Genomic DNA, 24012 nt, shown 5'->3' with positions numbered 1-24012 from the left:
ATGCTGCTACGCAGCCGGCACAGGATTAAATCGGTGTCGCATGAAGCCGTGCGTGTATCGCACCTGTTTAAGTATCCATCATATATTGAAATTTTATGAAAGTAAACTTAACAGGTCATCTAAATAATTATCTAGTCGGTCTCTATCGGTGAGGAAGCCAGCATCAATCGCATCATCAGGTTTCATTCGAACCATTTCCCATTCTCACGCCCGACCCGAAGACGCAACACCAGGACGAAGTTACAGCACGAAGGTAAGTGCTTGGCAGGGCGCTGTTGCAGCTAATAGCTTGCTTGCATTTGATTATTAACAGCGCGGAGGTAAGAAAGTAAATTGATATTATCGCAAGTGGGTTATTGCACTAAGACGCTGCTTATCTGGTAGTTGTGGATGTTCATAATATCTGTTCTGTTTTATTTTCGCTATCTCAGCCCCCGCGAAGCCCTAGTTGACTTCGGCTCGCTGGTGAGCAAGGAGGAGCCGTGGAAAGCGCGTTTCGGCTCAAGTTCGTTCAAGTTTGTGACGCGCTCAAGCTCATTGCTCATTGCAGCTGCGGAGCGAATGGAGCCGTGTGCGTCGCGCTACTTCCTGGAGAACTACGCCGGGGTTCAGTTCGGGAAGATTGGAGAATTGCGCTTCGAACAGGATATTCCGGCGGGTTACTTAGTGCTCCTGGACTTGGAACCCGATGAGCTAGGCAACTTTGACCTCGCCAGGCTGTGCGAGGTGGAGCAAGGAGGTTTTGAGGCGGGAATACGAGCTGGCTTTATGCCAAATCGCCGCTCGCAACACGAACCTGAGCCCAGGAAAGCCTGGACTGGACGTTGAAATACCAGTCCAGGTTTTCTTCACCCTGGATGAAGACAAAATTTATCCTCTGGATGCCAACGAACTGCTTGAGCACTTTGAGGAATTCCCCGAGTGCGAAGCCATTATCCAGAGGCTGTATCATCAGCGGAGAGGGGTGGAGGCGGGCGCCATGCGCTGCAGCTTCGTTTTGAGACCCTTGGTTGCGGAATTTACAGAGTTCCAGATCACCCCGCGACTCGTGAGGGCGTTGGAGCATTTGATGAAACGAGGCACCCGTTTCTCGCAGATCCAGGCGTTGGACTTAGATCTGGATGATGCAACGGAGCTCGACGCCCAGTTGGGGCGCTTAACGCTGGCGCAACTCTTTAGAGCTCTGTTCGGCACTGCGGATAACGAGCCACGTCGTGCACGCCACCAAATTACGTCTCTCTCTGTGTACTGCGATTCGACAATGAAAAAAAAAGATTTTGAGGCGCTGTGTTCGGCGCTAGTGGCGAACCAGACTACCAGGGATCTCCATTTACGCTTGAACATGGAGTCGAACAGTCAAGTGCGACCAGCGCACTGGTGGATGTGGCTAGCGTACGGACTGTTCTCGAAGCAAGCGCGCACGCTGTCGAAGTTGGAAACGCTGACAATTAGCGGTCTTCACAGCATGAGTGTGGCAGACATGAACGCCTTTGCCAAAGTTCTAAAGCCTGATCAACGCTTCCGCTCCGGCGACTCGGCAACGATATTGCGGGCCTGAGATCCTTGACTGTTGAATTCTACGAGCACACCAAGACAGTATCGGACGGTCTGCCTCAATTCATCTCTTTGGTCGGAGCTTCATTGGGATCACTTACGATTGAAGGCACCCGCGTGGAGGTGGGCGTCGAGCATATTTTGCAGTGGTGTCCCAACCTCAAGGAGTTGTCCTTTTGCGGTAGCCGTATTGACGTGCAGTTGGAGGTTGCCAGTCTGCGTGCAAGTCACCAGCGCACGTCTACCTTTAGTTGGGCTTGGAACGATGTCAGAGCGCTATCACGAAGTTTAAGCGAAGTCGCGCACCCACTGTGTTCGCCGGCTGCGTGTCCGGCTTTCGGCTGAAGCCGAAGCGATGGCACTTCTGCGAATGCTCGGAGCGAACCAGTTTCTCGAGTTCATCCAAGTGATTCTCCCGTCTCCAGAGTACGCCAGATTCGCCACCAGGTTTCGACAGCACCACCAGAAGCCAATCTGCCGGGCGAGCGAGTTGTCGGCTAAACACAAAGCGGCATTTTTAAGCGTCCTCGACCACCAGCGGCCCGAAGCTACAAAGCGACGAGCAACCAAGTGTGGCATATCGCTGCGCGGGGCAGCGGCAAGTGAGCTGAATCGCCAAGTATTGACTACCATTTTCTTGTACGCAGCGGACCCTGCGTTGAGGAGCGTCTTTGTTTCTGTCAACCAAGGCTGGCCCCTCTGGCGATAGGAAGCAAGGCGACACCAGAGCGTTGACAACGGTCAACGCGCTGGTGCAAATCAAGTCGTAGTCGACAAAGCGTCTTGAGTGCTGTAGTGGCAGGGATTCGAGTTTTGAAGGTCAACATGCCACTACGAGGTGTACAAAAGTGTTCAAAGTGCTCGACCAGGCTGCGTAGCTCTCAACTGAATGAGGCCATTGAACACCAAATTGTGGATCATTTACGGAAAACTACGTCTAGATATTCAGAACCCCATTCACTAAGAAATTTTAGAGTGCTTGCCCTCTAGTTTTGCAGGTTCATGCCGTTCGCAGGCTTCACCGTTCCGGGGGTGTTGACACCCGTCTTTCCGAATCCCCAGCTGTGCGTGTTGGCTCCGCTTGCAGGAGGCGGAGTCTGCGTCGTGTTGCTCGCTCCAGTTCCAGTTTTGTAGGTCTGCGGGGTGTTGCTCGACTTCTTCGTGCTGCTAGCACTCGCTCCTCCCCAGCCAGCCACAATGCCGTCGTACAGAGACTTACGCACCAGAGCCGTGTTGGGTCCGCCGGGCTGGTACCACGGCAGCGGCGCCTTCGTGCTGAGCCACGAGTAGTTGTCGTCGTAGCCCCAGATCGTGACACCGACGCACTTCTCCACCTGCTTGCAAGCCGCAACGGTGTTCTTGTACACATTCGCCTGCTGGGTCTGCTCCTGTGCGGACGGCGAGGACGAACTGGCAGTGACGTCGACCTCAGTGAGTGCCACGTCCAGTCCGAGAGCAGTGAAGCGCTCCAAGTTCGCCACTTGATCCGCGGCGGAGGACGTGTCGGAGTACTTGAAATGCGACTGGAAGCCGACACCGTCAACGGTGATGCCGTCGTCCAGCAGCTTCTTGACCATGTTGAGCACTGCCGTCGACTTGTCGTTGATCGTGTTGGTGTTGTAGTCGTTGTAGTACAGTTTCGTCTTGAGACCAAGGGACTTCTTGACCTTGTTGGCAGTCTTGAAGGCGGTCGTGAGGAAGTCCATGCCCGTCGTCTTGTACCAGAAGGAATCGCGCATCTGCGCGTTGTCGCCCATAACTTCGTTGGCGACGTCCCAGGCGTAGCACGAGTCCCCGAAGTGCGTCATGACCTTGGTGATGTGGTTCTCCAGCGCACTCAGCATCTGCTGTTTGTTCAGACTCTGGAGCCACTGGGGAGTCTGCGAATGCTGCGAGACGAGAAAATAAAACAAGGTCAATTAACTCATTCTTACAGATATTTTACTACGTGTACTTTCAAGACGTACCCAAACCAAGGTGTGGCAACGCACTTGAGCGCCCATTTCCTTAGCGAGAGCGACAAGCGCATCAGCGGAATCAAACTTGAAAGAGCCTTGCGTGTACTCGGTAGCATCCCACTACAGTAGATAAATATAATACACAACAGCGTAAGAAAATCATGAAAATATGTGTATCGATTGATTATGTTGCGTACCTTCATGGAGTTACCGGGGGTGAGCATGCCGAAATCGTTGATGTTTTTGAGCACTTTGAGTGCGGCGGTGTCCTTCATGTCCTGGTCCACCGCAGTGCCCATGTACTTGCCCGCAGCCGTAGCCATGTCGTGGAGCCCGCTGGAGCCCGCGTACGTCGACTTGGTGATGGCGTCACCCGCCACTGCGTTGATAAAGATGCCCACAGCGAGAGCAATCGCGCGCTTCATTGCTGCTTTGAACGATGAAAGTTGTGTGTGGGAAGAAGCGAAATGAAGAGTGCGACCGGGCTTTCGCCTTGGATTCCTGCAATGATCATGGGATCGGATAGACGCCACATGGCAATGCTGCACGAATGGCCACACTTTTACTGTTCGCAATATTCGTCGAGAACTGCTGGCACGAAAGATAGCCCCCCCCCCGACTCAGGAGTGGATGATTAACGCCAGCCAAAATACATATTGCAGTGAGCGCTACGAATTGTTGAGCACGAAGCATGTTATCCTAATGCAACGCTGCACAAACTTCAAATGCTCCGAGTCCTGTAGCAGTGGTGGTGGTGGTTTCCGCATGGATACATCACCATCCCGTTAGTGTTCTCGTCGAGTTGCGGGGTAAGCCCATCGATATGTAAATCAACTGTACAGTACAGTGTATCACTTCAAGCTTTGCTACGGAGGCTGTACCTTCAACAAGCCCGCAGTGTCTGAGAGTTCGCTGCTGCAGTTCTTCAGGCGCCAACGGGAAAATTGAAACACTTCACATCTCGCCAGTCTATCCCTTTCAACTTGCGAGTCTCAAGTATCAAACCGACGCACTCGCAAATAAACCCGAGCCGATGGTTGCAGATTTCTCAGAGCTCAGCATTGGAGAAGAATTCAAGAACACACTCGACGACTTGATGCTCGGTAACGTTTAGTTCTCACTTATACAGGCACTTTGTTTGGAGTTGGAAAGTCGACTTGTTGCTGATGAGGATGAGGCCAAGAAAATGCTTGGTCAGATGTTGACGCGATTATTTTGTACGACACGCCACGAGCTGACAAGCACGAGCTATCGATCCTCTCGACTACAGGAGGCAACATCTTTGCAGATCGGAACGCTGAAACTATACAGTAATGTGATACCTCAACGCAATTTGAGGCTCTGTGCTCAGCAATTGTAGTGAATCAAACGGTTCTAAATCTCTCGTTAGAATTGGATATGCGCTCGAATTTCAAGTTGCTGTGGGGGTGGCTGGCTTACGCGGTGTTTTCGGACCGAGCACGCGAAAACTCGTTGCTGAAATCGCTGGAGCTGAAGAGTATTGATCGCATGAGTGCAGCCGACATTGACAGGTTTTGCGCCATTATTGCATCTGAGCACTCCGAGGAAGAACTGTTCGACTGCCCTTCTGGCTGAATAAACGAACGAGACGCCAAATAGCGCCGGGAACGCCAATTTGCTGGAAACTTGACGACCAAAGCCAGCCTATGGAGAAAGGATTTCTGACGTCGTCAGTTTCTCCCGTGCGAACGTTTAGTGATGATGGCGTGAGCGAATGGGTTGACGTGTTAGTCCCAGGATACGGGCACTGTCGCGTTAGGCGTGTCGATCTGCTGTTCGAGGATAATGAAAAACGTCCCCAACGCTGTGCATTTAACTCCCTCACGCTCAAGTTTAACCGAGATGAAGAACCCGATTCGACTGGCCTCCCTCGGTTCCTAGAAGCCATTGGACCGTCATTAATATTTTTGACTGGATATCGCAACGGTAGATGACTTCCACGAGAACTCGATTCTTCGAAGCTGTCCAAACGTCGAAGAGCTGTCGCTTTGTCACTACTACATGGACGTTCATCTCAACGTCAGCGAGTATCGCACTACAAAACAACCGATCCCCGAGTTGAACTACCATTGGACCGACATGGAAGCGCTGATACGCGAGCTGAGCGACTCGAACTCGCCGACCAGTAAGTGCATTCGCCGCTTACGCCTTCACCTCCATGAAGTCACACGTGTCTATCTTATAGCCCACGGCAGTCACGTTGACTTCAGTCCGACATTGGACGAGCTGTTGGCGATGCTGGAAGTGAATCGAGGGCTGGAGTTCCTCGGCATAGACATTATTCCAGTAGATGCCTCATATCTGGTAGCCTTCCGCAAGTTCCATCACCAACCAATTGGCCGCACAGATACGTCGCTCTCACTGGAATGTAAGCTGGCATTCCTTCGTGTACCCGACGCTGGCAGAAGACTCTCGAAAGGTGGGAAGCCTCGCCTCAAACGTGCATGTCATCGACTTGACCCCCACACGGCGTCCATGATATTTGCATTTGCAGCTTCGCCTGTTCTTCGGCAAGTACTGTATGGAGTGCATTGATAAGGAGGCCAGGATCCTAGATATTACATGTACTTACTCAGGTATTGCCGCTTGCAAATACTTTGCCCTCTAAAATAGACCACGCCTGTCTCTTAATATGAGTGGACACGAGATAGGCGAGGGCTGATTTAGCTTTATGCTTTGCTGGGGGCCGCTTTTAGGCCCAGAAACTCGGTTTGGCCCGTCTAGAATGGCATTTCTGCGTTTCCAAGTCGTAGGAAAGCGCCTTGGTCGAGAAAACAGAGCCCCAAGCTCGGATCTTAGACCGTACTGGCGAGACATATAAATCAGACCTAGGTCTTAATTAAGAGCTGGCTGGATTAAAATCGAGATTATTAACGAGATAATAAGCATGTGTTGGCCAAAATATCTGCAAACGGCAATAAAAACTAATATGTATTACTTTGAGTTAGCTACTTAAAATACCGGTTTACCGGTACTTCAGTTGGGGTTACGTTTCTATTAGAGTCAGATTCCGAAACTGTCCTGATTCTGAGCCGCACTATCCTCCACTGCAGTCGAAGCAATGGCGGCTACTGAACAAGCGTCTGACGAGTCCCTGGCCCAGCGTTGGGGCTTCCTGTTGCCGTGGTGCGAGGCCTTGCGAGGGCGAATCAAATTCGGAGATGGGGAAGACAGGGCTGGTGTCTGGGAGCCTTTCAAATTCAGCCTGCAATTGGCGCTGCCTCAAGCCTAGTCGTTTGATAATCTAGAATCGTTTCAGATTGCGCTCCAGAAGACCCGAGAGGCGCTGGCGCTACTGGCGGCAGTGGAGCGCGTGGGCCACGACGCGTGGAAGTTTATAGCCGAGAAGTGGTGCGGACTGGGCCGGATCATGATGAAGGAAGGCGAGCAGAGGTTCGAGGAGAAGACCCCGATCAAGTTCTTGCTGCTTCTAGATCTGGAAGGGCGACAGATTCCAAATGGCGTCGATTATGATTTGGTACGCTTCTGTGGCGTCCACCAGAGGACAGCGTGCACTCCTGAGTATTTGGACGCTCTCAAGCAGATTGCCAAGCACTATCCTACTTTGAAGCCGGACAAGCCTGGGCTGGACATCCAGATTCCCGTCCGGGTGTATCTCGAAATGGCAAAACACGAGGACTTCTTGAAGCTGATGCAAAACGCGTACAAGGCGCAAGAAGTGGTAAAGGGCGAGTGGAACGCGTACCGGGAGAGATTAGATGAAGACGCAGTGCTGCCAGGTTCACTGAGATGTACTTTTGTGCTGGAACCGGTGGTTGCGAATTGCATCGACATCGCATTCGTGTCCGATGATGCCGAGGAGATGGAGGCGTTGGAGATTGAAGGCAATTGGTTTTCACAGATTCAACGTCTGGAGCTTGGCGGCTTTGCCGAACTCCGAGATGATGATGTCAAGTCGAAAAGGGTTATTGGTCGGCTGATGAGGCTTCTGTTCAGCGGTAGTGACCGCGCAGTTTCTTGCTGCGACTTGCAAATATCTCGAGGCGTCGACTTGTGGATTGACCGGGGGCTGCTGCTCCTTTTCGAGTCACTATGCTCATCACTGTGTAGTGCCCAATCGATCCAGACGCTCATGCTGAGCTTGTTCGCGGAGTGGCCATTGGTGGAAGTGGCTGGCCTACGGTTTGTTCTCGAACAGTGCGCGGTCTCGCTCCTCATTCGAAAACATCACGCTGACTTCTCTTCAAAGAATGAGTGCAGAGGACATGGAGGGCTTTTGTGCAGTGCTAGCGGCAGAACATCCAGAAGAATATCTCTGTGGAACTCCCTGAGGTCAAGTGCAAGAAAGAACGGCGACATTAGCCAGCAATGGTGCTGTGCGCTGGCATAGTGACGGTCGCGGCCGGCCTGTGACTGAACCCCCCATTCTGCGAGTGCCGTGGTCGGTACCCTCTGTGAAGACGTTCAGTGATGATGGAACCAGCGAGTGGGTCAACGCGATTGTTCCCGATTTTGGTCGATGCCAAGTGCGACGCGAGGATCTCGTCTTCACCGATGAGGAGAGCGGTGGAGGAGCATGCACGCCTGGGCTCATCTCGCTCACAATCGAGTTTAATGAAGACGAGATCGCAGTATCGGACGGTCTGCCGAGATTGATCGAGGCTGTGGGCCCTCTTCTCCAGTCCTTGACCATCGCATATGCAACGATAGAGCTAGATGTGAACGAGACTGTTCGGAGTTGCCCGAATCTTCAAACGCTAGTTCTGCGTGAAGAATTGAACGATATGCAAATCGACTTGAGTGGTTATCGTGCGAACAACCTCCCGGTTCCTTCGTTGAACTGCCAAGGTTGGTATAACCCGAGAACACTCATCAGGGAGTTATCCGACATGGATAACGCCCTGGCAAATTGCACCCAAAGACTTCGCGTCCGCTTGAAAAGGATTATTGACGAAGACGAAGGCGGAGAGGCCATGCGGTCCAAAATGATTGCGCTTCAAGAACTGCTGAGAAAGAATGTGCGACTGGAATTCGTCGACGTGGTGGTCAAACGAGGATCCGAGCTCTACATGGACAGCATCCGGAAGTTTCACCTGAAGCCGATAAATCGGTCTCTGAAGGTTCCCTACGAAGTGAAGGCGGCGTTTCTCAGTGCGCTGCTGGCTGAGAAGCCCGCAACAACATCACACAAGAAAGCTAGTCACGAGTCAGTTTCGGCTGCGACCGCGCTGGCTAAGCTCGATCAACTCGTTCTGGTGAACATACTGGAGTTTGCGGCACCCCCGGTGCTCAGGCAAGTCTTCTTCCGCTCAGTTAATCATTGGATATGACTTTGAGAACAACTACGAGGACTTGAAGGCGTTGCTGCAGATGCTGGAGACCAACCAAACGCTCGGGTATCTCGATGCCATCATCTCATGGAAATTTTACACAAAAGACGACTCGCATTAAGTTTCTGTCTCTATTCATCTCAGAAACTCCCGCAAAAACCACTCATAGAACGAAAATAGACCTCCCTGAGAACCGGCGGCGCTGCGAAGGCAAATATGTTCATCAGAACGAGTCGATCCACTTTAGCCAAAGCTGTCTCTGTCAGCAAGGACTCGGGGCAAGTTTTCTTGTTTCCTCGCGTTGGTGATTCTTCAGCCAATACACTGGGAAAGGCAGCCTTCAGCTCAAGGGGAACCTTCATGGGCCGACCCACTGGCTTGAGATGGTATTTTCTAATACCGTCCATAGCCTTCGAAGCAAAATCATGCTCGCTCTATACTCTCTTCACGGCCTTCTCCTCTTGTGACCCAGCCTTCCCACCTTCCAGTCACGCGAACCCTCAGCCGACGCACGCAATTTTGTCCATGTCGTATAATTCCCTGGTGAAAGTATTCAGACTTGGCCAGTAGCAGTTGAATATCGGGACTGGCAGATTGTTCGCGCGATACCCACTCAAGTCGATTTGCATGTCGACTGTCCCTCCACAGAGCGATAGCGTTTGCAATTCCGGGCAGCATTGAATGATCTCGTTCACGTCGAGCTCGATTGTTGCATCTGCGATTGTCAAGGCCTTAAGGAAAGCTCCGACTGCCTCGATAAATTGCGGTAGACCATCCGACACTGAGTCTTCGAATTTGTCAAACTCGATAGTAAGTGAAATCAGGCCTGGCGTGCATGCGTCTCCACCGCCGTCCTCATCGAAGACGAGATCGTCGCGTCGAACTTGACATCGGCCGAATCCGGGAACTATCGCGTTGACCCACTCACTGCTTCCACCATCACTGAATAGTGTTACGCAGGCTGAGGACCATGGCATGCTCAAAGTTTCGATCACAAGCTGACCGTGAGCATTAAAATGCCACCGTACAGCAGCGTTTATGGTTAATATTGCCGTTCTTTCTTGCACTTGACCTCGCGGAGTTCCACAAAGATATTCCTCTGCATGTTCTGCGGTCAACACCGCGCGAAATTCCTCCATGTCCTCTTCACTCATCCGACGAACCATGGAAAGCCTAATATCATCGAGCGAGGAATCGGAGCGGGCCCTAGGCCAGCCATTGCCACCACGGGACACTGACATATGGATTATCCGGTTCCGAGAGCAACTCAATCACAAGTGTCGGTGCCGAGCTGGCACACAGCAATGACGAACATAATGCTTCAAAATGGGGCAGCGGAAGCCCCGAATAAACCCAGAGTTCGACACTGTTGGGGACTTGCAGGCTGCTGGGTGGAGCTATGCGCCCGCTACTAGATCCAAGGCCAAACAAAAGGCCCATTAGCCGGCAAAAAGCCATCTTGGTCGCGCAGTCATCGTCTCTGAGATCGTCTAAGCCTTCAAGCGACAGCGCTAGGATCCTTGAAAACCAATCGTCTCCGAGTTTCACCAATTTTTCGATGGCCTCGGCGTCGCCAGCGTCGAGGGAAAAGTCGAGGAAATTCGCAACCATCGGCTCCAACATAAACGTGCATCGTAGAGCTTCAGACGGCACTGCCGTGTCCTTTAAGCTCGTACGATACGATTCCCACTCCCTTGTGATCACTTCGTGAGCCTTGCTCACGTCTTCCAGGACTTGCCATCGCTTCACAGATCTTACCATGTCGAGATACACTCGAACCGTAATCTGGATGTCCGCCCCAGGCTTGTCTGGCCCAAGTATTCGGCAGTACACGCTGTCCTCTGGTGGATGCCACAGAAACGTACCAAATCATACTTAAAGTAATCTATGCCATCTGGAATCTGTCGACCTTCCACATCCATAATCAGTAAGAACTTAACTTCTCCTCGTGCTCCTGCTCCCCTTCATTCCCCCACGCCACACTTAGTCTCAAGAAGAAACCTCCACGCACTGTAATCCACGCGCTCCACTGCGGACTGTAGCCACTCTCCTGATGTCGTGCAGCTTTGATCTCTCTCCCTGACCAACGTAGCGAGCAGGAACCTCCTATTCCGATACAACAGGACGCGAGCGAAGCAATAATGACTTGCAACGGATTACTCGCAAGATTTCTTATGATCAAAATACCAATATCAGTGTGCCAGGTTACTCATGTGGAATGGAAAAACAGGTGCCGACACGCAAAGCTTTTACTTTCGCTATCGTTAGTGGTTCCTCTCACTGTGGCCCAGAAAAAATTCCAGCAGCAAATTACGTTCCAGCAGTTCTTCAAGCGCAACCATGCTGGACCTCAAGGCGACTCGATCTGCGCCAATAAATCCCGACAGGCGGACGCGAAATCGCCGCACGCACTTCGCCAGAGGATTGCTAATGTCGGATAACGCCCCGATGAACGCGTCTACACTTTGCATACTGTAAATGCTGTACTTCAACAGAGGAACGGGAAGGTTGTTCGCGCGATAACCACTCAAGTCGATTTGCAAATCGACTTGCATATCGAACGATTCTCCACAGAGCGATAACGTTTGTAGATTCGGGCAGTGTTGAATGATATCGTCCACGACTAGCTCAACCGTTGCATTGCGATAGTCAAAGACTGAAGTTGAGGACCAACTGCCTCGATAAACAAAGGCAATCCTTCTGATACAACGTTCTCGAAGTCGTCAAAATCAATATCAAGCGAAAAGAGGCCAGGCGTGCTAATATCTCCGCCGCTGGCCTAATCGAAAACGAGGTCATCACGTCTCACTTGGCACGGACCAAACCCAGGAACGATCGCGTGAACCCACTCGCTGCTTCCATTATCACTGAACGCTCTCACACTGTGCACAGACCACGGCACTGTTAAAGTGGGTGATGCGACCCCAGGGTAGCCATGACCGTCAAAAGACCAGCGCACAGCAGCGTTTCTTGCCAATGTTGCATATCTTTCTTTGACTTGACCTCGGGGAGTTCCACACAAATACTCCTCTGGATGCTCTGCCGCTAGCACCGCGCAAAATCCCTCCATGTCCTCTGCACTCATCCTACGGATGGAAGTCAACCGGATATCGTCGAACGAGGAGCGAGAGCGCGCACCGCTCGAGAATAAACCGTAGGCAAGCCACTTCCACCAGTGGACACTGACTCGCTGCTCGCCGGTATCCGTGGTCAAGCCCATTATAAGGGTTTGGATCGATTGGGCACACTGTAACGACGAGCATAATGCCTCAAAGTGGAGCGTCGACAGCTCCTGATTCATCCGCAATTCGACGCTTCTTGGGGGTTGCAGCTCGCAGGATGAAACTACGCGGTCATTACCGCCGAACAAAAGTCTCATCAGCCCACCCATAACCATTTTCGAGTCCTGTCCATCTTCGCTCAGGGCACCAAGACCACAAAGCGACAAAACTTGAATCTTTAAACACCAATTGTCTCCAAGCTCCAAAGTTTCCATCACCTCAGCATCACGGGGCTCGATAAACTCGCCAAAAAAAATCACGATCATTGGCTCCAGCACGAACGTGCATCTCATAGAACCGGCCGGCAGTGTTACGTCCTTCACACCCGTCAATCTGTCACGATACGCTTATTGTACTGGCGAGATGAAATGCACCACCAAAATTTTCATTTGTCCATAATTCCAAAAGTACTTAACGTATAATGGCAAGAAGACCATCAATGAAAACAGCATAACATGCAGAATGTAGGTGCGCACGTGTTAGTATCCTACTTCTTAATGTTATCGGCATCATCGGGCGATTTCTCCTGCGGGAAAGACGTGCTTGTCTGATCTGCACACGACATTTTTTACCATATTTCCTAAACGAAGATGATAAATCGAGAAAGCTAAACGTCAGGGTGAAACTCGGCTTCTGGTTCATCAAACAAACGTAGTTTCATGAGCGCCAACCGCGTAGGAAGTGTTCCAGGCGCTGCTGATCTCGCCGGTTGTGGTGGCGTCGTCAAGCAATAATGTGCATAAAATGCGATACAGAAAGTGCGCAATAATTTAGTACTAAAGTTTGTGTAAGAGCAATCAAATGGCACCATATGGCTCAGACATAGCCTCGATATTTTTGAGAAACCGGCGGACAGTCAATTTTCATTTACGTATATCTCATTCATTCGCTGCGACTACAAGTCTAAACATAGTTTACTTAAAAGAGGAAGCGCAGAGCTTTCCAACAAAACAAAGCTCACATCATTCTGATTATTTGATGCTGAGATACGCTCCGTCAAAGTTTGGTGGTGCATTTCATCTCGCCGGTACAATAGCAGGCAACTGCTCGGGCAACAAAATTGAGAGAGGGACTACACCATTTCTCACCTTTACTTGCCTAATTACTTGAAATTTGTATGGACAAGTAATTTGCACCAAACCAAGGTGCAAATGACTTGTCCATACAAATTTTAATTTAAGGGTTTTGGCCAGTTTAGTAGAATTGACCAGTTTAGTAGAACCAGTAATATTGCAGAAATAATGAAATACGTGCTTTGGTTGGCTATAAAACTCTTACCACGCGTTTCCATATGGTAGTTCGATACAAAGACCAGTATTATTCCGCTCTACTGAACTGATCGCAGCATACTGTAGGTATGTTTTCTTTTGCGCGCTACAATAGCACTTTCATACGCCGCCAGTCTCCTCGGTCACATCTTCGTAAGTAATCCGCCCTTCTAGCGCCTCGCACCATGGCGAGAGGAAGCCCCAACGTTCCTCCATCGATTCAGAAGCCATCACTGCGTGTGCGAAGGAAGATAAAATCTGCGCAACATTTTCTGATAGTCAATCTTGCGAGTATGTTGCCACTACAGTACACTAGAGTGCACTACAGCTCGCACTACGGATTGAAAGTGCGGAATACTACAAAGACTGCAAGGAGAAGATGAGGTGGCTGCAACAGAGAAAACTACACCCGTACAGTGTAACGAACGTGACATGATACTCGAAACTCTGGTGTGATCACTCAAAAAAACAGCTTGCATACAAAAAATATTATTGGCTTTGAAGAAACAGAGAGACTTCAAAAGAGAACTTGGGTTTAGATATGTTGCTTCAACCATCTTCGCCACCAAACCATTGTTTGCCGAGATAAGTCATACCATGTAAAAGTGCATCAATGTAGCTGAATTTGCTGAGTGTAGGAAGTATCGCGGAAAAACGTGAACTTGCCTCTACGAAGCGTCCGAGATATTTACACTTGCAGCATTGTTTGGCTTCCGGAGCGCATTAATTGGAGCCTGGGACCCTGGACATTGGCGTGAAAGTACGAAGCGACTTCGAAAGACATTGGACAGTTCGCTTTTATTACTTACTTCGAAGTACATTACATTTACTAACATGTTACTACAGTAGTATCAGGTGCTGCACTTGACAGACAGCAGACAGTTCTCATCCCAACGCTTCATATAATACGCAGCAATGCGACGTCCATCGTCTCGAAGCTTCTCCCACTCGGCCTGCTCCTCCGTCGAGAGTCCCGGTAATAAATCTGTCGTCATGTGATAGTCCGTCTCCGTGTTGTGCAGCATCATCATGTTCGTCACTGCATCGTAGCGAAGTCGCTGGTGCCCACGAACAACCGCCATCTTGCGTAGTGGGTCGTTGCTGAACACTGCGCGCTCGCCGACCGAACTTCTCCGCTTCAGGGAGCGACCGACGCCGTTCTGTACGAATCCTCTATGGGGTAACCCTGTGATGTCCGCGAGTGTGTTGAGCATATCGTACTGCTCGGCGGCATCGTCAATCACAAGCCCCACAGCATCCCCCAGTCGCCCTTCAGCGATGATAGCCGCTGGAACACGCGTGACCGATTCTTCGTGGACGTTAGCGTTGCTAATCTCAGGCGCTTGGCCATGATCCCCCACGATAACCACAATGGTGTCGCTGAGGATTCCCTCCTTTTCCATGCGATCCATGAATTTTCCCAGCTCCATGTCGGTAAAGTGCCTTAGGTTCAGGTAATCTTTAATCTTGTCGGCGTGCTGCTCTCCTCGGTACATCTTCGAGAAGTCTGGCTTGGCGGACTCGGCGTACCATCTCGGCGATGAGTCGTATGGTTCATGGCTGGAAATGGTGTAATGCGTCAGGAACAGCGGCTTCCTGGTCCCGTCGCTAGCTGCTAGCTCCTTTTGTTTCTTTACTTTGTCCACGATCAAGTCACCGACGAGCTGGAAGCTTAAGTCGTCATGCACACCCCAGCCAAAGCCTCGGTGCTCATCGCCATGCAACTGTACCCGAGTGATATTCAGATCTCGCTCCGCCAGTCTCGACATTTTCCTGTCGTCCCAAACAACGTCGAAGCCATGTGCAGGAAGGAACACGTTCCAGTCGTCCAGCGTAATGGAAGATCCCGTGGTGAAGTAGGTTTCGTACCCTTTCTCTTTGAAGAGCTGCGGCAAGCCTGAAAGCGCGGTGTGTTTCCTCCCCCCAGTAATTCCACTCTGCACGTTGCTGTTGTACGGAACTTGCCCAAAGAGCACACTCTCCAGTGAACGACTCGTTGGGATACTGGACCAAATGTTCCGAAGAGCAACGCCGCGCTTTGCCCACCGGTCGAAGTTGGGGGTAATCGTCAAATTCGTGCCCTTGAACAGGTTGGAAGGGTCTTCATCTCCGACGAGGTACCGGGAATCTCGAAACCGGAAGGACTCCACTCCGATGACCAGCACGTTCGGTGGGTTGTCGCTGTCGATAGTTACGTTGAAGGCGAGGTCTCCAGTAAATCCTGTGGTCCGTCGATAAAGCGTGTTGTCTCCAAAGCGATGGTGCAACTCGGACTCGTCGACGAACTTCTCCACCCACGGAAGGTTCCCATTCGTGCTTGAAAGCTCGATAGCAATCGGCGCTGGCTGGAAGGCGTGGAGGAAAAACTCGTTCAGCGTCGCGTTCAGAGCTGAGTACGCCACTAGAGGTGAGCAAACACAGCATATTCCAACTGTGATGACGGGCACGACTACAAGTCCGAGCAGAACAACAGCAACTCGCATAGCCTGATAGTACACAGCCTTGTCGGCATTCTCCTGATGCTTTTCATCGTCCTTGTCGCCTTCCTCTAGAGCCACTTCCACGTACTTGGCACCGCCAGAAGTCTTGTTCGTAGATACTTTCGTCCTCTGTTGCAAGCTTGCAGAACTCGGCACAATCTGTGTCGGGTTCCAGCGAGCAAGATCGCCCCAAGGAGCCCACGTACGCACACTGGCGAATAACGCTGAGACGGTTACCAGCCCAACTGCAACGCTGTAGCCACTGTGGATTTCCTCTCCTGAAATCGGCGCAGCCTTCAGGTGATCTCTCTCCCTGACCAACGTAGCCAGCAGAGCGAACGAGAATCTCATATCGCGATACACCACGAGCATCATGTCCGCGATGAAAGGCGCCACCATAGTGAAGAACAGCAGCCAGGAAACTGCAAACTTGGCTGCTACAGCGACGACTTCCACCGAAAACCCACCAATTATCGTAAATTTCTCGGTAGCTGCACGTAGCAAGGTGTCGAAAATCCACAACGCGCAGACGAAGTACGTGGTGCAGATAAAATCCTCGAGAAATCCAAGACTCAGTGCGGCGGATTTTACGCCTACAGTGTAGTCCTCCGCAGTCCCATACATGTCGACGAGCGAGCGCAGCGCGAGGCTCCGAGTCACGGAGAAGCAGAACTGCACGAACGCGTAGACGAAGAGCCAGCCGAACCATGGCAGCGAGCTGAGCTCAGCCAGCCACCCCCAAGCTTTGGACCAGCTCCACCGACGCGAGGCTTTGACGTCGAGCTCGGTCGTCATCACCAGGTGCTTGGCATTGAGAGTGCGGACTTCGGGGAAGCGGAAACGAGGCGAGTGGTGGTCCGGGTAGAGGGATCCGGCGCGCGAGTCCATCGTGACGCCGCGTCAGACTCGATCAGGGACGCGGACGACGGCGCAAATTCCCAACTGAGCGCGCGTGCTCCATGGAGGGGAGGGTAGAGTTCTTGGAAGGCAGCGTGCGTCCTACTGCCTACAGATGGCCTGCTTACACGCATACATTGCAGTGCTTGTCGGCACGATGGGACGATTTTTTCTGTTAGAACGGGGCATCGCGTCAGCTGCAATGTCGGTGGAGCTCATTGTGGGTACACAACAGACACACACGCATGAGTTGATGGGATGGCGCGTAAGCCATCCCGTCAGCTCAATGGCATCTGATCATGGTGACCACGTTAGCCCAAATATCCAGCTCAACCGACATTTTAGACATTAAGCTCTCGTAGTAAAAACTATGTTTTTTTAGCAGCTAAAAATATGTACACCCGGACGGCATCCTGGGCAATGGAGCAGCGTTGGGGGTTCCTCGGGCCTTGGTGCACCGCCTTGAAGCCGCATGTATCGTATTATAGCGCGCGGGGGGATCATGGAGGACGCGGTAGGAGCCATCGCTATTTTGTGGTGACGATCCCGCCTCGCGACGAGTTCAACGGCGACGACCGTCTCTTCCAGGCAAAAGTGCAGCAAATACGTGAAGGTCTCGCGTTGCTCGTGGCCATGAAGCACGTGGATCCTGCTGCGTGGAGGTTCACACTGGTAAAATACTGGAACATTGACGTCGGAAGCGAAGGCGAGCGGCTGTTTGAAGAGGAGATCCGAGCTCGCTTCGACTTGACGTTGAATCTCGAAGGCAGGGAGCAGGACGATGCAGTAACGGACTTCGACTTGGTCCGGTTCTGTGGGACTCATCAGCGCGAACATGGTAGTGACGAGTATATTGACATGTTGGGGAGGATTGCAAGCCTGGACGCAGACTTGCAGCGAGGGAATGCTGGACTGGACATTAACATTCCGTTTCGTTGTGTGCTACTATACTTTCCGCGCGAGATATGTTGGACAAGCTGTGAAGGCTCTAGAGGGGATCCACCGAGCAGAGATAATTATCTGTAACCAGTGGGATAATTATCACCGGTCCTTGCTGGAGAAGGAGGTGCCGCGTGGATCGCTTCGATGCACTTTCGTGATGGAGCCGATGAGCGCGGACTTTAGCGACTTCATGCTTACTTCGGAGATGGCAGGAGTCGCGGAGAAACTGGTGCGACACAACGTGTGGTTCTCGAAGATCCTTACACTGAGCACTGAGATGGATGAGAACCTGGCAGCAGATGCGCGAGAGGCGAAGAAAGCGGTCGGCCGACTTTTGACCGGTGTTTTCGATAGTACGCGACGCTGTTCTGAGCAGGCACGCACGAAGTATTATCCTGAGCTTGATACGTTCAAGGCGGAACCCAGCCCGCTGCAGCTCGGCACACTTAATATGGATTGCAACTTTGCCGTAAGAGATGGCGATGTCTTAGCGATGTGCGCGGCTATTGCAGTGAGTCAAACGACAAAGACACTCAGGATGCAGGTGTCACTGGAGCATTCAGATGAGGATTACAACATAACATACCGCGGGCATTTGTGGAAGTATTTGGCGTATGGATTGTTTTCGTCTAGATCCCGGGCATTTTCGGCTCTGGAATCGATTGAACTTCATGATATCGACAGCATGGAAATGGCTGACATCGAGACATTTTACGCCATCTTGGCGTCCAAGCATCCCGAAGAAGACATGGTGGGTTGCTCTCAGGGCCATCGAAATGAACGAGATGCGACATTGATGAAGGACTCCCCCATTCGATGGCAGTTCGACAGCGATGGCCAACCTGCCATGGATTCCCGTCCAATAATCCTCGACTCACCTATGCACTTTGTTCGATCATTTAACGATGATGGCGAGACGGATTGGGTGGACGTATTACTTCCGGACTATGGGCGTTGTCAGGTCCAGCGTAAAGACCTGGAATTTGATCAAGGTGAAGGTGATCGGCCCGGTCGTGCCGTATTGACTTCACTGACTCTGAGGTTTGATAAGGTCCAGCCGTCCGTGTCGACAGGCCTTCCCCTTTTCTTGTCGTCAGTCGGCTCTTCGTTGACGACTCTAACTCTCGATGGACCAAGGGTGGATCTCGACAATAGTTTTCTGTCTCAAAGCTGCCCCAATCTTGTCGAACTGACACTTTGTGGGAGCAAAGTGCTAGTGCATCTCAACTTCAGTGCGTATCATTCCATGAAGCAGCCCCTTCCAGATCTTGAGTGCGACTGGAGCAACATTTCGGCACTAGCGGCGGCTTTAACTGACATCAGCAGCCCATTTGCTCGATGCGCTCGCCGAGTGAAAGTGCGTCCGAGCGACCGCTCGGGCGGATGGTATCACCTTGACGCGGGCTACAATCCGAATAACTTCGAGAGAGACGCACAAGCGCTTCTCTGCACGCTGGATGTTAACCGCAGTCTTGAGTGCTTCGAAATAGAGGTGCGGTTCGAGAACCGTGGATACATTAACGCCTTTAGGAAGCACCATCTCGAGCCGATCGATCGGTCATCAAAGCTCGACACAAAAAGTAAACTCGCGTTCCTGAGCGCGACTCTGTCGGGGGAGACACCGCGCAATGGGGATCTGTATCGATCTGCGGTCAACCAACTCGATCAGCACCTGATCACGAACATTTTCACCTTCGCAGCTCCCCCCGTTCTTCGGAAAGTGTTCTTCCGCTCATATGCTGACGACTCGGACAATTATGAAGACCTTTCCGACAGCGACGAGTACGATTCCGACGAAGATGACTGGGGCAGCGAGGAGAGCGAGTTTAGTTGGGCTGGCTACGACGAAGCAATGTGGCATGGATAGAGGAGGGTAGAGAATATAATTTTCGAGTTGTCTCCTTTTTCCGTCAAATAGCGACGATACCCGTATGCACATGAGTTCATGCCAGATCTGTAGACGAATATGTTCCTATTCCCGTATACATGTACACAAAGTTTGAACCATTAAAGAGGTACAATGTATTTAAGACAATAATTGTCCAACAAATTGCAAGTAAGCGAGCATGGAGCAGCGCTGGGACTTCTTGTCTCCGTGGTGCTCCGTCCTGCGGGGCCGAGTGTCGTACACAGTGTTCCTGCAGCCCAAGGAGTCCTGGAACGAGCTGGCGCGCAATCTCTTCGTGTGACTTCCCAGCCGCTACGACTCTGCGCCCCCAAACAAGGGGGAGCACAACCCCCAGGGCCCTCCGTACTACAACGACGCCGAGTTCCAGGGCCATTTCCAGCGGATCCGCGACGCTCTGGCACTCTTAGCTGCAGTCGCGTCTTTTGACAAAAGTGGGTGGAGGTTCCTGCTCGAGACAAAATGCGGAGTGAAGTTCGGGGAATCAGGTAAAGAAATGTTCGAACAAGACGTGGAAGTGCGATTTTTGCTGGGGATGGCTGAGGACAGGAAGAGATATTCGGAATATTTGGAGCAGGATATTGTCAGGTTCTGTGGACTGCAGCAACGTACCGACCCAAGTCCGGAGTATTTGAAGGCGCTGGGGAAAATTGCAGCTTTAAGGGGCGAGTTGACCCGTAAATATCGTGGGCTGGATGTGAAAATTCCGGTGCACGTGGTTTTTACGACCTCTATTTACAAGAGAGAGAAGCTGAAGGACGGGTGTTTGGACCCACTCAAGAGCATTCAAGCAGCTAAGAAGGTGGTGAGAGAGCAGTGGCAAGATTATGAGGAGAGTGAAGACCCAGTCGTGGAGCGCGGGGAGATTCGATGCACTTTCGTCCTAGAGCCGATGGTCGCGGATATTTCCCCCGCGTTTGTGACTTCCAGGATGGCGGATACGATTGAGAGCTTGGTGTGTGACAGCGTGAGGTTGCGAGATTGTCCGCGAGGGTGATGGTGATGCATGATGGGCGTGAGTATCGCGATAGGAGAAAGATGCTTGGCAAGTTTTACTCACGCGTCTTCGAAAGTTCTCGTCGAGCGAGCACTTTGGGTCTCCAGCTGGTGAATAATCCGAGTAGCCCCCTCCAGATCGACACGCTGTACCTGAACTTCTCAGACTCTATGATGGCGTACGACTTCGAGTCGATGCTGTCTGCTATGGTTGTTTGCCAGACAGTACGTAAGCTCCACTTTAACTTGTGGGCACATCCGCACCACCCCAGAATCAGCGGCCACCGGTGGGAGTGGCTCGCGTACGGCTTGTTCTCGAAATGAGCGCGTGCGCACTTATCACTGGAGTCGCTTACACTTGTCGGGATTGGATGCATGAGCGCTGAAGACATGAGAGGATTCACGAATATCCTGGAGTCGGATCACCCGGAGAACGAAGTCTGCTTCGGAGATCTACCTGCTGTAATTGAAGACAGAGACGCAACCCTGAAGGCAGGCTCGCCATTTCACTGGAAGTTCGAGACGAATGGGCAGCCTATATTGGACGTCGATGATATTGTTCTGGAGTCTCCGATCCCGTCCGTTCGAGTCTTTAGTGACGACGGAAAAAGCGAGTGGGTGAACGTGCTTATCCCTGGGTTCGGTCGGTGCCATGTCGAGCGTAAGAACTTAGAGTTTACCCCGTCCAGCACGGTACCATCGACCTCGTGTGGCTTAACGTCGCTGGAAATTCGGTTTGTTTCAGTGCACCGAAGGATAATATCCGATCCGGATGAGCCAGCGTCTATCACGAGTGGCCTACCTCGGTTTCTGAGGATGGTCGGGGCCTCGTTGAAGTCGTTGACGCTAGCTGGACCAAGAATGACGGTGGACGTGAACGAGATTCTTCAAAGTTGTCCCGTTCTGGAAGAGCTGTCCCTTTGTGGCGTCTCCGTAGACGTTCGCTTCAACTTCAGCGAGTATCGTGCCAAGCATGAAGCGATACCAGTGCTGAACTGCGATTGGGAAAACTGTCTGGAGGTCGCCCGGTATCTGAGCGACGTAGCCAACCCGCTCGTGAAGTGTGTGCGTCGAGTACGCGTCCATCTTTTCAATAGACGGGATGACCCAAATGGCGCAAGACGAATCGCTGACACTTTTAAGGGGATTGCTGAGGATGTTATTCTTGAACTGTCATCTCGAGTATCTCGATGTGCGCGTACCATCGCTGGATGTCCGTACATCTACTCGTGCAAGGAATGCCATCTCGCTCCGATCAATCGCCCGCTGAAGCTACCGACGCCAATCAAGCTCGCGTTTCTGAGTGTTTTGTTGGCGAAGTGCCCGTCAGCACTAGCGAGCAAAGCCAAGAGACACACGGCGTCGAGACCCCACTCTGTCATCTGTGAACTGGATAATAATGTTATCTCCAAGGTGTTCGCGTTCACAGCACCTCCCGCTCTCCGCGAAGTATACTTGCAGAAGGAGTAGTAGTAGTGGGTAACAGTTCATCACCGAGGCGTCAGAATTAAGCAACACGAAGTGATATCCATACGAAATTGCCGTTGTTCGTAGCAACTTGGTGGAAGTGAGCTACATGTACACTGCTTACCGTAATTAGTCTAACCCCGTTTTTTGTAGAAAAGGTACAAAATTCGCACTTTGACAAGTAGTCCACGATCGAAGTTTTGGCCTATGAAAACAACAGACCCCGAAATCAAATCAGCTGATTCGTCTGAATTCGCTAATAAATCATGCATTTTGTCAAATAGGCTGCAACATCGATACCCTAACCCTCCCATCATGTGAGACTAATTACGGTAGGTAGTGTACATGTACCTCTGGTCAGGTGCGTGACCAAACACCTGTACAGAAATCTGCCTCAATACCGAACGGGTATACAATATATAACCTCATATAAATAATACTACAACAGGACGAACGGAGATGGGCAAAGGTACTGATGTAAAAATCCAGGATACCTTTGTTTGGCTAAAAGTACTAAGCTGTGCAGTTTGAAAATTGGCGCCCTTTTGATTGTCTGTGCGATCTTCTCTGTATTTACGATTCCACTTTCACATTTGCGCACTACCCGCTAAGCCCTCTACGAGTAGTACAAAGTTGAGCTACTAACCGCACTGGTGTGGTGCGAACACGCTTGGTCGAAGGTCAGCGCTGAAACAACTCAGCACTGCGCTTCACTTTGGAACACCACAGCAAGGTCTGCTTTACTCGGGTTTGATTAACTAAGCAAGCGTTAAATCCCGTCTAAGATTAACTAATTCAGTACAGCCTTTTCTCTGGTAACGCTGAGATCACTTTATAAACCTAGAGCCCTTATATATATCAGGCGTTCGGTATTCAGGCAGAGTTCTGTACCATACAGCACATCACCTATCATGATCTGTCGATCTTTGCATCGCCAGAATGTCCGGAGCAGGCAACTGCTCGGGCAACAAAATTGAGAGAGGGACTATTGTGCCTTTCACGTATTTTGGCGGGTGAGCTGTTAATTCAGGCGGAATTAGAGTCATAAAAGGGCGATCAACGCCTATTTAGTGCTAATTCTGCCTAAGATTGTGAGCGCTTCCCCTAACTTCCGCGATCAGCTTTTGCGAGCCAATCGACAGAGATACGAGCAGAATGGCATGGATTGGCGGGTAGGAAACCGCCAATCGCTCTGTTTCCGCCTAACGCAGACTGGATTAGCTTATTCCGCCTTAACTCGGCCTCACCATCGCCGCTCCTAATTCGGCCACGAATGGGCGACCCGGAATTAACATGGAAATTAGCTAACTCGGGGCATAATTAAGGTCGATAAGGGATTAGAGTTATGCCAGAATTATCATGGCAGAATAAGTGAAAGGCACAATACAGGTAGAGAGAACTCGCGCTATTGGCCTGGCTACTTCTTATATCTTACTCTTGTGAGAGGGAGAAACCTAATGTTTTGAATTTATGCCCCATTTTACCTCTATGTTGTCGTGCAAACATCTATTATTATAAAAGTTTTCTTATAGTGAGCATGTATTTTTTAGGAGCAGCAGAGTGAAGTATGGTCTCATAGCTCGAAGAGCTTCACTTCGTGGCTTCCGGCGCGTCGGTGAAGAATCTCGTAGTGCTGAGATGCACGCGGCAAATTGAGGAATGGACGAGGGACTGTAGCCATCGGATCTGTATACGGACGCTGGTGCGCCTGCTCGGCATCATTGCGCGCTCAGATGTTCCTGCGGGAGGAACGCTGCATGAGTTCTTGCAGTTCCTGCGTAAACTTAGGATGTGCTGAATGACGTTCCGATCAGCTTCATCTTTTCGCCTTTGTATGGGATTGATCGGCTTACTGGAGCTCACAGCATGGACTTGATCAAATTTTTTTTCTACGGAAACAGGTGTTGCACGAACACCATGAATTGTACATGCCTTGTCATTACGGTAGGTA

At 51.2% G+C, this 24012-nt stretch overlaps 8 protein-coding genes across 8 annotated transcripts; 5 read left to right on the top strand and 3 right to left on the bottom strand.

Moving 5' to 3' along the window:
* Window positions 1-561: 561 nt before the first annotated feature.
* Window positions 562-1558, top strand: PHYSODRAFT_306258 (hypothetical protein; the record flags this gene model as incomplete). Its single annotated transcript, XM_009538132.1, has 2 exons — window positions 562-658; window positions 717-1558. The coding sequence occupies 2 exons, from the start codon at window positions 562-564 to the stop codon at window positions 1556-1558; spliced, it is 939 nt and encodes a 312-aa protein (XP_009536427.1).
* A 982-nt stretch (window positions 1559-2540) lies between these two features.
* On the bottom strand, window positions 2541-3937 carry PHYSODRAFT_527497 (putative xylanase; the record flags this gene model as incomplete). The annotated part of the gene is made up of 4 exons (XM_009538131.1): window positions 2541-2616; window positions 2710-3443; window positions 3522-3632; window positions 3710-3937. 4 exons carry the CDS (start codon window positions 3935-3937, stop codon window positions 2541-2543), a joined length of 1149 nt encoding a protein of 382 aa, XP_009536426.1.
* A 1438-nt stretch (window positions 3938-5375) lies between these two features.
* PHYSODRAFT_340064 (hypothetical protein) lies at window positions 5376-8945 on the top strand (the record flags this gene model as incomplete). The annotated part of the gene is made up of 6 exons (XM_009538130.1): window positions 5376-5406; window positions 5464-5658; window positions 5719-5837; window positions 6805-7448; window positions 7885-8779; window positions 8832-8945. 6 exons carry the CDS (start codon window positions 5376-5378, stop codon window positions 8943-8945), a joined length of 1998 nt encoding a protein of 665 aa, XP_009536425.1.
* Window positions 8946-9324: 379 nt separating this feature from the next.
* PHYSODRAFT_527338 (hypothetical protein) lies at window positions 9325-12398 on the bottom strand (the record flags this gene model as incomplete). The annotated part of the gene is made up of 2 exons (XM_009538129.1): window positions 9325-9896; window positions 11828-12398. The coding sequence occupies 2 exons, from the start codon at window positions 12396-12398 to the stop codon at window positions 9325-9327; spliced, it is 1143 nt and encodes a 380-aa protein (XP_009536424.1).
* A 508-nt stretch (window positions 12399-12906) lies between these two features.
* On the top strand, window positions 12907-13215 carry PHYSODRAFT_527190 (hypothetical protein; the record flags this gene model as incomplete). The annotated part of the gene is made up of 1 exon (XM_009538128.1): window positions 12907-13215. The coding sequence occupies one exon, from the start codon at window positions 12907-12909 to the stop codon at window positions 13213-13215; it is 309 nt and encodes a 102-aa protein (XP_009536423.1).
* A 1009-nt stretch (window positions 13216-14224) lies between these two features.
* Window positions 14225-16741, bottom strand: PHYSODRAFT_340063 (hypothetical protein; the record flags this gene model as incomplete). The annotated part of the gene is made up of 1 exon (XM_009538127.1): window positions 14225-16741. The coding sequence occupies one exon, from the start codon at window positions 16739-16741 to the stop codon at window positions 14225-14227; it is 2517 nt and encodes an 838-aa protein (XP_009536422.1).
* Window positions 16742-17252: 511 nt separating this feature from the next.
* PHYSODRAFT_340062 (hypothetical protein) lies at window positions 17253-19559 on the top strand (the record flags this gene model as incomplete). The annotated part of the gene is made up of 4 exons (XM_009538126.1): window positions 17253-17264; window positions 17312-17679; window positions 17714-18690; window positions 18910-19559. The coding sequence occupies 4 exons, from the start codon at window positions 17253-17255 to the stop codon at window positions 19557-19559; spliced, it is 2007 nt and encodes a 668-aa protein (XP_009536421.1).
* A 199-nt stretch (window positions 19560-19758) lies between these two features.
* Window positions 19759-22064, top strand: PHYSODRAFT_340061 (hypothetical protein; the record flags this gene model as incomplete). The annotated part of the gene is made up of 6 exons (XM_009538125.1): window positions 19759-19875; window positions 19918-20493; window positions 20565-20896; window positions 20975-21287; window positions 21372-21668; window positions 21750-22064. The coding sequence occupies 6 exons, from the start codon at window positions 19759-19761 to the stop codon at window positions 22062-22064; spliced, it is 1950 nt and encodes a 649-aa protein (XP_009536420.1).
* Window positions 22065-24012: the final 1948 nt, after the last annotated feature.

The sequence above is a fragment of the Phytophthora sojae genome (assembly GCF_000149755.1).
Source record: "Phytophthora sojae unplaced genomic scaffold PHYSOscaffold_11, whole genome shotgun sequence".
Lineage (NCBI taxonomy): Eukaryota > Oomycota > Peronosporomycetes > Peronosporales > Peronosporaceae > Phytophthora > Phytophthora sojae.
Note: the sequence above shows the minus strand (reverse complement) of the source record. Positions and strands in the feature narration are given on the sequence as shown.